We start from the raw sequence: 13,910 nt of genomic DNA, 5'->3' as shown, positions 1-13,910 counted from the left end.
ACAGAGCAGATATAGCCCTAGAGTATATACAGAGCAGATATAGCCCTAGTGTACATACAGAGCAGATATAGCCCTAGAGTATATACAGTTCAGATATAGCCCTAGAGTATATACAGAGCAGATATAGCCCTAGTGTATATACAGAGCAGATATAGCACTAGTGTATATACAGAGCAGATATAGCCCTAGTGTATATACCGAGCAGATATAACCCTAGTTTATATACAGAGCAGATATAGCCCTAGTTTATATACAGAGCAGATATAGCCCTAGTGTATGTACAGAGCAGATATAGCCCTAGAGTATATACAGAGCAAATATAGCACTAGTGTATATACAGAGCAGATATAGCCCTAGATTATATACTTAGCAGATATAGCCCTAGTGTATATACAGAGCAGATATAGCCCTAGAGTATATACAGAGCAGATATAGCCCTAGAGTATATACAGAGCAGATATAGCCCTGGTGTATATACAGAGCAGATATAGCACTAGTGTATATACAGAGCAGATATAGCACTAGAGTATATACAGAGCAGATATAGCCCTAGTGTATATACAGAGCAGATATAGCACTAGTGTATATACAGAGCAGATATAGCACTAGAGTATATACAGAGCAGATATAGCCCTAGTGTATATACAGAGCAGATATAGCACTAGTGTAAATACAGAGCAGATATAGCCCTGGTGTATATACAGAGCAGATATAGCCCTAGTGTATATACAGAGCAGATATAGCGCTAGAGTATATACAGAGCAGATATAGCCCTGTTGTATATACAGAGCAGATATAGCCCTAGTGTATATACAGAGCAGATATAGCACTAGTGTATATACAGAGCAGATATAGCCCTAGTGTATATACAGAGCAGATATAGCCCTAGTGTATATACAGAGCGGATATGGCCGTAGTGTATATACAGAGCGGATATAGCCCTAGTGTATATAAAGAGCGGATATAGCCCTAGTGTATATACAGAGCGGATATAGCCCTAGAGTATATACAGAGCGGATATAGCCCTAGAGTATATACAGAGCGGATATAGCCCTAGTGTATATACAGAGCGGATATAGCCCTAGTGTATATACAGAGCAGATATAGCCCTAGAGTATATAGAGAGCAAATATAGCCCTAGTGTATATACAGAGCAGATATAGCCCTAGTGTATATACAGAGCAGATATAGCCCTGGTGTATATACAGAGCAGATATAGCCCTAGAGTATATACAGAGCAGATATAGCCCTAGAGTATATACAGAGCAGATATAGCCCTAGTGTATATACAGAGCAGATATAGCCCTAGAGTATATACAGAGCAGATATAGCCCTAGTGTATATACAGAGCAGATATAGCCCTGGTGTATATACAGAGCAGATATAGCCCTGGTGTATATACAGAGCAGATATAGCCCTAGAGTATATACAGAGCAGATATAGCCCTAGAGTATATGCAGAGCTGATATAGCCCTAGAGTATATACAGAGCAGATATAGCCCTAGTGTATATACAGAGCAGATATAGCCCTAGTGTATATGCAGAGCAGATATAGCCCTAGTGTATATATAGAGCAGATATAGCCCTAGTGTATATACAGAGCAGATATAGCCCTAGTGTATATACAGAGCAGATATAGCCCTAGAGTATATACAGAGCAGATATAGCCCTGGTGTATATACAGAGTAGATATAGCCCTAGTGTATATACAGAGTAGATATAGCATTAGTGTATATACAGACCAGATATAGCCCTAGAGTATATACAGAGCATATATAGCCCTAGTGTATATACAGAGTAGATATAGCCCTAGTGTATATACAGAGCAGATATAGCCCTAGTGTATATACAGAGCAGATATAGCACTAGTGTATACAGTACAGACCAAAAGTTTGGACACACCTCATTTAAAGATTTTTCTGTATTTTCATGACTATTAAAATTGTACATTCACACTGAAGGCATCAAAACTATGAATTAACACATGTGGAATCATATACTTAACAAAAAAGTGTGAAACAACTGAAAATATGTCTTATATTCTAGGTTCTTCAAAGTAGCCACCTTTTGCTTTGATGACTGCTTTGCACACTCTTGGCATTCTCTCGATGAGCTTCAAGAAGTAGTCACCGGAAATGGTCTTCCAACAATCTTGAAGGAGTTCCCAGAGATGCTTAGCACTTGTTGGCCCTTTTGCCTTCACTCTGCGGTCCAGCTCACCCCAAACCATCTCGATTGGGTCCAGGTCTGGTGACTGTGGAGACCAGGTCATCTGGCGTAGCACCCCATCACTCTCCTTCTTGGTCAAATAGCCCTTACACAGCCTGGAGGTGTGTTTGGGGTCATTGTCCTGTTGAAAAATAAATGATGGTCCATCTAAACGCAAACCGGATGGAATAGCATGCCGCTGCAAGATGCTGTGGTAGCCATGCTGGTTCAGTATGCCTTCAATTTTGAATAAATCCCCAACAGTGTCACCAGCAAAGCGCCCCCACACCATCACACCTCCTCCTCCATGCTTCACGGTGGGAACGAAGCATGTAGAGTCCATCCGTTCACCTTTTCTGCGTCGCACATAGACACGGTGGTTGGAACCAAAGATCTCAAATTTGGACTCATCAGACCAAAGCACAGATTTACACTGGTCTAATGTCCATTCCTTGTGTTCTTTAGCCCAAACAAGTCTCTTTTGCTTGTTGCCTGTCCTTAGCAGTCGTTTCCTAGCAGCTATTTTACCATGAAGGCCTGCTGCACAGTCTCCTCTTAACAGTTGTTGTAGAGATGTGTCTGCTGCTAGAACTCTGTGTTGCATTGACCTGGTCTCTAATCTGAGCTGCTGTTAACCTGCGATTTCTGAGGCTGGTGACTCGGATAAACTTATCCTGAGAAGCAGAGGTGACTCTTGGTCTTCCTTTCCTGGGGCGGTCCTCATGTGAGCTAGTTTCTTTGTAGCACTTGATGGTTTTTGCAACTGCACTTGGGGACACTTTCAAAGTTTGCCCAATTTTTCGCACTGATTGATCTTCATTTCTTAAAGTAATGATGGCCACTCGTTTTTCTTTACTTAGCTGCTTTTTTCTTGCCATAATACAAATTCTAACAGTCTATTCAGTAGGACTATCCGCTGTGTATCCACCTGACTTCTGCACAACATAACTGATGGTTCCAACCCCATTTATAAGGCAAGAAATCCCACTTATTAAACCTGACAGGGCACACCTGTGAAGTGAAAACCATTTCCGGTGACTACCTCTTGAAGCTCATCAAGAGAATGCCAAGAGTGTGCAAAGCAGTCATCAAAGCAAAAAGTGGCTACTTTGAAGAACCTAGAATATAAGACACATTTTCAGTTGTTTCACACTTTTTTGTTAAGTATATAATTCCACATATGTTCATTCATAGTTTTGATGCCTTCAGTGTGAATGTACAATTTTCATAGTCATGAAAATACAGAAAAATCTTTAAATAAGAAGGTGTGTCCAAACTTTTGGTCTGTACTGTATCCAGAGCAGATATAGCACTAGAGTATATACAGAGCAGATATAGCCCTGGTGTATATACAGAGCAGATATAGCCCTAGTGTATATACAGAGCGGATATAGCCCTAGTGTATATACAGAGCGGATATAGCCCTAGTGTATATACAGAGCGGATATAGCCCTAGAGTATATACAGAGCAGATATAGCCCTGGTGTATATACAGAGCAGATATAGCCCTAGTGTATATACAGAGCGGATATAGCCCTAGAGTATATACAGAGCAGATATAGCCCTGGTGTATATACAGAGCAGATATAGCCCTAGTGTATATACAGAGCAGATATAGCCCTAGAGTATATACAGAGCGGATATAGCCCTAGTGTATATACAGAGCGGATATAGCCCTAGTGTATATACAGAGTGGATATAGCCCTAGTGTATATACAGAGCGGATATAGCCCTAGTGTATGTACAGAGCGGATATAGCCCTAGTGTATATACAGAGCGGATATAGCCCTAGTGTATATACAGAGCGGATATAGCCCTAGTGTATATACAGAGCGGATATAGCCCTAGTGTATATACAGAGCGGATATAGCCCTAGTGTATATACAGAGCAGATATAGCCCTAGAGTATATACAGAGCAGATATAGCCTTAGTGCATATACAGAGCAGATATAGCCTTAGTGCATATACAGAGCAGATATAGCCCTGGAGTATATACAGAGCAGATATAGCCTTAGTGTATATACAGAGCCTATATAGCACTAGTGTATATACAGAGCAGATATAGCACTAGTGTATATATAGAGCAGATATTGCCCTAAAGTATATACAGAGCGGATATAGCACTAGTGTATATACAGAGCAGATATAGCACTAGAGTATATACAGAGCAGATATAGCCCTAGTGTATATACAGAGCAGATATAGCCCTAGAGTATATACGGAGCAGTGATATAGAAGTGACACAGTAATGATATTTTGGTTATTGCAGTAACATAGTAATGATCTTGTGCCCGTACACTGTGACATACATTGTAGTGGTGACAGACATATAGCAGTACAATATTGTAGAGCTACATTTTCCCCTGGGAAAGGGATGGTAAGATCCGGGCGATAATGCTTAGAAAAGTGTGTAATTTGCATCATCTGTGCATTGCCATAGAAGAGAATGTACAGTATGTAGTAGGGGTGATCCTCGCTCACATTTCTCTCATGGATACAAGTATAAGATGAGGGATTATTTGTAAACATTGATTACAATTCTATAAATATGTAACTAATCTATAAATATAATTCACTGAAGAAAAGGAGAAAAATCCAAAAAGCAATGGTACTCACCCGTACCTGGTCACAATACTAATGCACTGCAGGATGCAGTGGACCCGATGATAAAGTAAGTGCACCCAACAAGGACAACATCACTGGCTGCATCCTGCAATGATGGAAAAATGCATGAGGCCTAAACTGATATTTTAGACAACCAGGGTGACATTTAGAAATACAGCTTATCTATAGAAATATAGCTTATCTATATGAATGCACAACCTTCTTGCATTCTGTGACCCCTACATTTTGACCCCAAGGTCTGGAGGGACTGCACTTTTTGTTTGGATCCATAGACTATGAATGAGTATAGATCCCTGTACACATTGCTTGTCTGACAATGTCCTGGAGCCTTGGTTTTTTGGTTTGCTGGTCAGATTGCTTCCCAAATTTTAACATTTTTTTTCTACCCCCAACTAGAGCTGACTTTTGAGTTGGGAAGTGTAGGGATGGGAGACCAGCCATGGTAAGGAAAAAAACAACAATATTTTTGCCCAACTCGGAAGTTACGCCAACCAGCTACGCCAATATGGGTGTAAAATGGGTGGGACAGGCTAAGTCCACCTCTCAAATTCATGAACAGTTACGCATAAATCACTTTAGAAATAAATGTACTCTAGTCCTTTAAAGGGGTTGTCCGAAGTTAGGGTACAAGTCTGCAGCAAATCTATGTGACTGCAGACTTAAAAATCCTCACATCGCACTTATTCTCTGGTGCCATCGGTGAGCAAGTATGTGATTTTCATAAACGCAGTCATGTGCCTACTAGACATGTCCAGTCTCCTCAATGCAAGTGTATTGAGGTAGAACGGACACGTCTAGTTGGTATGTGGCCAGAAGTATGCAAATCACATACTTGCGGTCACATTAATGTCTGCCCCCAGCGCCGGCTCCGGCTTGCTGTGTGCGCAATGTGAAGATTCATAAGTCTCCAGTCACATAGAGTAACTGAAGACTTATAGCCTAAGGCTGTACAACCCCTTTAGGTTACCCCAAAATGCTGTGCTTGATTTCCTTCATCAGTGAAAGAGTTTTTGAATGGAGTGGCAGGTTATATGTTCACCCTTTCTAACTCTTCTAAAGCCTTGGTGGTGCAGCTGGGTGTGGAAGGCGAGTGGGGGGCCCCTGCTCTGCCCCTTTAAAGGGGTTGTCCAGTCTAAGAGTCAAAGTCTTCAGTCACACTGTGTGACTGCAGACTGCCGAATCGTGACAGTGTTATGCGCACACTGTCACGATTCCCCTGTGTTTCCCGTACTACTGGTCAGTCATGTGACCACAATTTGCATTCTTGCAATCAGGTGTCAACTAGACTCCTGTTCTTCTGTTAATTCACTTCTGTCCAGAGAAACCAGATAATGCTAGTCGGGACGTAACCACCTACACGCAAGGGCAACACCGTCACGTTTCAGCAGTCTGCAGTTACATAGAGTCACATAGTTTTCTCAGCTTTGAAACTGCAAAAACTCTTACTGTTGCTCTTATTCATTCTCGTCTGGACTACTGCATCTTTCTACTGATGGGTCTCCCTCTCACCAAACCTTCTCCTCTCCAATCCGTCCTGAATGCAGCAGCCAGGGTTGTATTTCTGTTCAGCCACTACACTGATGCCTCCACCTTGTGCCAGTCATTACACTGGTTACCCATTCACTACAGAATACAAGCAAACCTCTCTTACTCACAAAGCTCTCCACAGTTCTGCACCACGCTATATCTCCTCCCTCATCTCTGCCTACCACCCTACCCGTACCCTCCATTCTGCAACTGATCTAAGACTAACATCCTCTATAATCTGAACTTCGCACCTCTGACTCCGAGACTTCTCTCGTGCTACTCCAGTGTTCTGGAATGCACTAAACCGAATGATTTGACTAATACTGAGCGCCTGCATTTTTAAACATGCTTTAAAAACAGATCTCTTTAGACAGGCCTATCACCTCAACTCACTAACATAACTCTCCCCTGTTCCCTCTTCCTAATTTTTCCTCAGAATCTGGTCTCATATTTTTCAGTCTCTACACCCTCCATGCACCCTATAGCACTTGGTGACTGCACTTAGACACTGGCTGATGACTGGATCATGCAGCAATATATCATATCCCTTATGTATTATAATGATGGCTGGACCGTACATGACAAGCACGTTCTACCTGTTGTGCCCCCCCTATGTCCTTATAGATTTTAAGCTTGTTACCTTCTGTATCTGGTGAACTATGTGTTACTTTGTGATGTTTTTATTGTCTGTACACGATCCCACTTAATTGCAAAGTGCTGCGGAATATGTTGGCGCCATAGAAATAAAATTATTATTATTACATAGTGTGACTGCGGAATTTGAATCTTAGACTGGACAACCCCTTTAAAGGGGCAGGGCACACTCACGGGCAATACCATGTGCACCTTGCACACTGTCACGATTCAGCATTCACATAGAGTTACTGCAGATTTTGCTTCTTAGACCGGACAAACCCTTTAATAGCAAAAACAGTAACTTTTTAGACAACTACCCAAAACTGCTAAGAGTGGGGGAGAGGTTCATTGCAAAGAAGATGGTCTCTATGCATAATATATGATAGAACCACCACCCAGTTTGGATATGAGGGTGGATTAAAAGAAGTCATCACTTCTCTACAAGAGGTTACACTGTTTGGGAAAATTCCAATTATCCAGACCCGATGAGATCTTAACGGTAATGCCCTATATGATCTCTGGGACCCCCACTGATCCCCAGGATGGGATCCTAATGTCATGGGTGTATCAAGTGTGACAGACAGTTGCTCTGGATCCGGCTGTAGAAGGTCACTAAGCTTGGCATTGCAGATGCCTTCTTGATCCTCTCATCTCTGTAGTGTAGTGATATCCTTCTCCCTTTAGGATCCAGCAGCGACCTCCACCTTCTGCTGCTAATTGACACACCCTTGCTTGGTAGTTAAAAACTCTCAGTGTCTCCAGAGAGTCGCCGGTGATAGTTCTATGTTCCTCTGTCCATGCCTGTAGTGCTAGTAGTTGTCTAGTATCTTCTTGGACTTCCCTTGGAGGACAGTTGACATTATCTCTCTGGTGTCTTCTCAAGCTAAGTGTATCCCCTTTGTTTGTTTACCTTGTTGTCTTTAGTTACAGTGGGGCCTGACTAGTTCTCACCCCATCCCCTCCCTACCTAGGGCCTAGCTCTAGGGACATTCAGGGATTAGGTTCCTGCTCGGCGATAGGTGAAGAACCTGTATAGGGACGATAGGGGAGTCAGGGTGATATTAGATCTGCCTAGGGTTCTCCACTCCCCCTTTCCCTAGTTGTTGGGCTTCCTTCCCCCTCTTCCTGTCGTTGTACACTTGTTCCTTCCCTCACCTTGCGTGACACCTAAAGTCTATTGTGTGAATGGACCACTAACAGCATACATGACTACTGCTTCTTTCACTTCTTTGGAACTATGGAGATCATTCATTCCTGGATTATCAGATGCTGGATAAAAGGAATTTCATTCTATCTCGGCTTCATTTCCACTTGCTCACTGCTGATGAAAACCGGAAACGAGTGATACAAATCTTCCCGTCTTTTCTAGGTTTGCAGCAGCTCTTTCCAATAATCCACGATGGCGTCTTCATCTTCATCCAACATAGAAGACGAAAGTTTAAAAGGCTGTGAAATCTACGTGCAAAAATTCAACATCCAGCAAATCTTGAAGGAATGTATCGTGAACCTGTGTATTGCCAAACCCGACCGCCCCATGAAGTTCCTGAGAGAACATTTCGAGAAATTGGAAAAGGTCAGTAGTCGGGGAGCGATATCTTACGTATTGTCGTCATTTGTCAGGCTGGAGAAATAAGCGGCTGAAGTCTTATACATTTTAAGGGACGTTTTTCCAACATGATGCATTTCTTTTTAAATTGATATATATTGTTTTAAAGGGGTTTTCCAGGATCGACAAAAATAATAGGAAGTAAATGGCTAAAATAACAAAAGCGCCATGGCTTCCCGTTTTTCTCAGTTTACTTCTGTATAACAGTAATGTGCCTTCTATCCCATGTGACCACTGCAGCCAATCAATGGTGGATGGCACATGAGCACTAAGGTCACTGATTTGCTGCATTGATTCTGAAGTTAGATGGCACAAGTCTGTTTCATTTCCTGTCATAAGCAGAGACCAACATGGAGCCCAAAGTGTCAGCCAACCTTTAAATACATCTTGCTGATCCCCCTGGAAAATCCCTTTAAGAAATTAGGTTTGAGTCACATGAAATAGTTTCTTGCTTGAGCTGCTTTGTTTGAGCAACATGATAGTTTTTTGCTTGAGCTGCTTTGTTTGAGCCACATGATAGTTTCTTGCTTGAGCTGCTTTGCTTGAGCCCCATGATAGTGTCTTGCTTGAGCTGCTTTGCTTGAGCCACATGATAGTTTCTTGCTTCAGCTGCTTTGCTTGATCCACATGATAGTTCTTGCTTGAGATACTTTTCTTGAGCCACATTATAGTTCTTGCTTGAGCTGCTTTGCTTGAGCCACATGATATTTTCTTTCTTTGATACTTTCCTTGAGCCACATGATAGTTTCTTTCTTTGATACTTTCCTTGAGCCACATGATAGTTTTTTGCTTGAGCTGCTTTGTTTGAGCCACATGATAGTTTCTTTCTTGAGATACTTTGCTTGAGCCACATGATATTTTCTTTCTTTGATACTTTCCTTGAGCCACATGATAGTTTCTTTCTTGAGATACTTTGCTTGAGCCACATGATATTTTCTTTCTTTGATACTTTCCTTGAGCCACATGATAGTTTCTTTCTTGAGATACTTTGCTTGAGCCACATGATAGTTTTTTGCTTGAGCTGCTTTGCTTGAGCCACATGATAGTTGTTGCTTCAGCTGCTTTGCTTGAGCCACATGATAGTTTCTTGCTTCAGCTGCTTTGCTTGATCCACATGATAGTTCTTGCTTGAGATACTTTTCTTGAGCCACATTATAGTTCTTGCTTGAGCTGCTTTGCTTGAGCCACATGATATTTTCTTTCTTTGATACTTTCCTTGAGCCACATGATAGTTTCTTTCTTTGATACTTTCCTTGAGCCACATGATAGTTTTTTGCTTGAGCTGCTTTGTTTGAGCCACATGATAGTTTCTTTCTTGAGATACTTTGCTTGAGCCACATAATATTTTCTTTCTTTGATACTTTCCTTGAGCCACATGATAGTTTCTTTCTTGAGATACTTTGCTTGAGCCACATGATAGTTTTTTGCTTGAGCTGCTTTGCTTGAGCCACATGATAGTTGTTGCTTCAGCTGCTTTGCTTGAGCCACATGATAGTTTCTTTCTTGAGATACTTTGCTTGAGCCACATGATAGTTTTTTGCTTGAGTCACATGATAGTTTCTTTTGTGAGATACTTTTCTTGTACCACGTGATATTTTGTTCTCCAGTTATGTCTAAAGCTAAATTCGGATTTTACTGTCTCTAGAGAGCGACGCATTGCGAGAACTCAAATGACATTTAGGAATAAGCTGTCTCAAAGACCGAACCCACAACAATCAGAAAGTGATGGGATATCCTACTGAGATGAGAAATCCCTTCTTAGCCTTTATTTAGACATCAGTGATTTTTCTCATGCATGAAGAAAAAATACTATTTCTTTCAATGTTCTGGATCCGATTTTCATCAGTGTTTGGCCGGTGCGTCTGCGATTGTCTCGTAGGCCAAAAAAATTGGCCAGCACGTGGATCGCACACAGATGGCACGCATGCGATGGCCGTGATTTTCACTCACCACATAGACTTTTATCGGAGTTTTTGATCTGCGGCTTGGATTAAAATTGGACATGTCTTTGTGATTTTAATGCGGACCTACATGAACAGTCGTCAAATCCAGCCTGCAACTTATCTGCTCTTGTGTCCTTATGATAACACTTCCTGGTCAGTGCACACAACACTACAACTATTCAAGTAAATTAGAATGTGAAAATGAAGGTGGAAGTTAGGTTAGATCCACACAATGTCCCTATGACAATTCCAGGGCCCGATTCATTATTGCATTTGGCGCCTATTTTTTGTATAGTTTTTCCCATTTTAAGGCTGTTTTTTTTTTTTCTTCTTTAAAGTTGCGCCTATTGTTGGATCTTTTTTTTACTTTTTTTTTTCTGTTCACCATTGTGTTTTTGTTTTTTTTTAATCCAAATATTTGCGACCAATTTTTTTGCTATTTTTTAAAAAAAGTCGATACAATTTCGTACTCCAGTCCTTCCCCTGGATCGAATTTTTTTTGCACAGCTACATTTTTTTTTTGCACAAATGTTAGAGTTGCGTGCAACATTTCAACGGAACTTGCGAATTTTTAGCCTAAAAAGGTGCAAAAAAAAAGGACAAAAATAAAAAACTGTTAATTTTTTTTTTATTTTGCGCAAAATTCATAAATGCTCATGGCATTTTAAAGAATCTGGTGCAAAAAAAAAACAAACCACCAACAAATGTCACAAGTTTAAGAAAAGTGTTGATACCATCCGATCGCTAAATATAAGCACAGTCGCTCTTTCAGTAATGCTGAGCACACACTTCTATGTGAGCTCCTGGTACCTTCTGTGTTAAAAATCCAAATTTCTTATAATTTTTTTGGGGAGTTTCTGTCTATGGAGACTATTGGCTATACTATAGTTTACAAAGCTCCTGACACCATCTACAGGTTATCGGTGGGTACTGCACCCTATGGATGTAGATAAACATTTAAATTCTGAAGAAAATTCCCAGTAAAAAAAATCTGTGTTTTTTATTCTGATCAAGCAGTGTTGGTACATAGCTGGGGGTTGTCCTTTTAGTTGCATGTATTCCCCAAAATATGTTGGTATAATAATTGCTATTCCATTAGCAATACCATTTATCCTGTAGAAATGTAAATTCTGCAGGGTTTTATGTTGTCAGGATTTGTTGGCTATATATAAGAGTGGCTCTGTCCCTAGCAGCTCTAAATAGGACTTCCATGGACAGGCTTTGTGCAAGCTACTCTGACTGTCAGGTTCAAAGGGAGCCCTGGCCTTCCCCCTTTATCGCCTGTACTGTGATATGGGCTTACACAGGGGGCTCTAGGTTGAGTCCTCAGAGTAGCTGCTGGCTGGTGGAGCAGGCTGGCAGGAATGGTCATATATCTGAACCAGGAAGGTAGACAAGGGACAAAATGGTAAATCCGATGAATCGTCAGCAAACTGGGCCAATAATAAAACAGGCTAAGTATGAGCTGAACAGCAGGAGTAAACTAGAGCTAGCATGAACTATATCTGGCAACTCTCTGCAGTAAGTTGGTAGGCTTAGTAGGGTGTGGCGCTGTCCCATTGGCCAAATCAAGGAGCTGATTACTGCACTCATGATGCCAGACTGGATTACTCTACAGGTCCCAGCCACCCTCGTCTCTGTGGCTACACAGAGCCTGAACCGCTGAGCTCATGCACACAGTACTGGTCCCAGCCACCCTAGTCTCCATGGCTGGACAGAATCTGAACCGCTCAGAGTTCTGGTCCCGACTTTTCCTCCATCACCAGCACCACCCACAAAATGAATATGGCAGGGTTTGGTATATCTGGCAACACTCAGCTGTAAGCTTGTAGGCTTAGTAGGGTGTGGTGCTATCCCATTGACCAAATCAAGGAGCTGATTACTGCACTCATGATGTCAGACTGGATTACTCTACAGGTCCCAGCCACCCTCGTCTCTGTGGCTACACAGAGCCTGAACTGCTGAGCTCATGCACACAGTACAGGTCTCAGCTACCCTAGTCTCCGTGGCTGGACAGAACCTGAACCGCTCAGAGCATCTGGTCCCGACGTTTCCTCCATCACCAGCACCACCCACAAAATGAATATGGCGGGGCTTGGTATATCTGGCAACACTCAGCAGTAAGCGTGTAGGCTTAGTAGGGTGTGGTGCTATCCCATTGATTAAATCAAGGAGATGATAACTGCACTCATGCACACAGTACAGGTACCAGCCACCCTAGTCTCCGTGGCTGGACAGAACCTGAACCGCTCAGAGCATCTGGTCACCAGCACCACCCAGAGAATGAATATGGCAGCCCCTGGTGACAGCAGCCGATGAGGCAGAAGGAGATGTGGCACTAAATAATTGTCACCTAAGCCGATAGCACGGCCTGCACACTTCCCTTTTCACATTTTTCCTCTTCTATGTGTAGGAGCAATAACTGGGCGTTCCAGTTCTGCATTCTCCATCCAGTGTCAGTCATAGGAGGGCAATGACACAGAAAGAGGAAGGATTCCTGACGGGGCGCGGTCTAGGTGCGGCCATTCAGTCCATCGATGTGGACCTATTTTATACATTTATAGGATCAGTACAAATAAGTTTGCTGCCAGTCCCCTCCCATGTAGCCGTGTCATATAATGATATTATGCTGGATGTCAGGACCTGACGGCAACCTAATGTGCATGAGAGGAGCCCCTTTCTCCCCGATGAGGGGAGCCAAGGTTCGTTCGGCATGTAGGATTTTAACAGTAAGTGGCCATTTATCTGTGATGTTTGGGACACAGTTATTAGCAGTGAGTGCTAGTAAGCGGCGCTGTCCTAAAGCAATCTGAGGGGGTGTAAAATGCACCTCTTTCCGCATCAGGGTCATACCTGTTGTTTTTTTGGTTGACACATTCCCCATACACATGCACATTTGCTTCAACTGAGCATGCATGTGAATGGGGAGAAAGACATTACCAAACCTCTGGCAGCAGCTTATCTACCCTGAGAAAAAAAGGATTGGGCAGTGAAATTCAGCATGCCCGATCCTCCTTTCTCCCAACATCATCTGTCAGGGGAGAGTCGGGAGCTTTCTATACATATTAATTAGTAGACTTTGCACTAATACTGTATATATGGCCGCCTTCAGGCCCCTGTTCCGTTCTTCCTCCATGTCATTGCCTGGAGAGCTGATTTGTAAAATGATTGTAAGATGAATTAACTAAACCACAAACAAAACAATGATAATCAAGTGTTGGCCACATTTATATTGAGGCAAATGAGCTTTAAACAGGACATGTCATCAGGACATTTTTTTGTTCTTATTTTACTCCCGCTGCTCCCCGGAGTATTCCGCTTTCTGTTTTCTTTAAATCTGCCATCCGGTTCCCGAGATATGAGC

At 42.2% G+C, this 13,910-nt stretch overlaps 1 protein-coding gene across 3 annotated transcripts in view; it reads left to right on the top strand.

The window, feature by feature from the left end:
- The window catches only part of PRKAR1B (protein kinase cAMP-dependent type I regulatory subunit beta), a 234,048-nt gene that overhangs the window by 16,783 nt on the left and 203,355 nt on the right, over positions 1–13,910 (top strand). For 2 of the 3 annotated variants that reach the window (XM_073648024.1, XM_073648025.1), the window contains exon 2: positions 8,367–8,570. In XM_073648024.1, the coding sequence (XP_073504125.1) occupies positions 8,397–8,570 (174 nt within the window). In that variant the 5' untranslated portion in view covers positions 8,367–8,396. Of the gene's footprint in view, positions 1–8,366; positions 8,571–13,140; positions 13,276–13,910 lie in introns of those variants that run through there. The other variant, XM_073648027.1, reaches the window with a different exon arrangement.

Source organism: Phyllobates terribilis, unplaced genomic scaffold (genome assembly GCF_046119375.1).
Source record: "Phyllobates terribilis strain yellow unplaced genomic scaffold, ASM4611937v1 Scaffold_9__5_contigs__length_417890890, whole genome shotgun sequence".
Classification (NCBI taxonomy): Eukaryota; Metazoa; Chordata; class Amphibia; order Anura; family Dendrobatidae; genus Phyllobates; species Phyllobates terribilis.
Note: the sequence above shows the minus strand (reverse complement) of the source record. Positions and strands in the feature narration are given on the sequence as shown.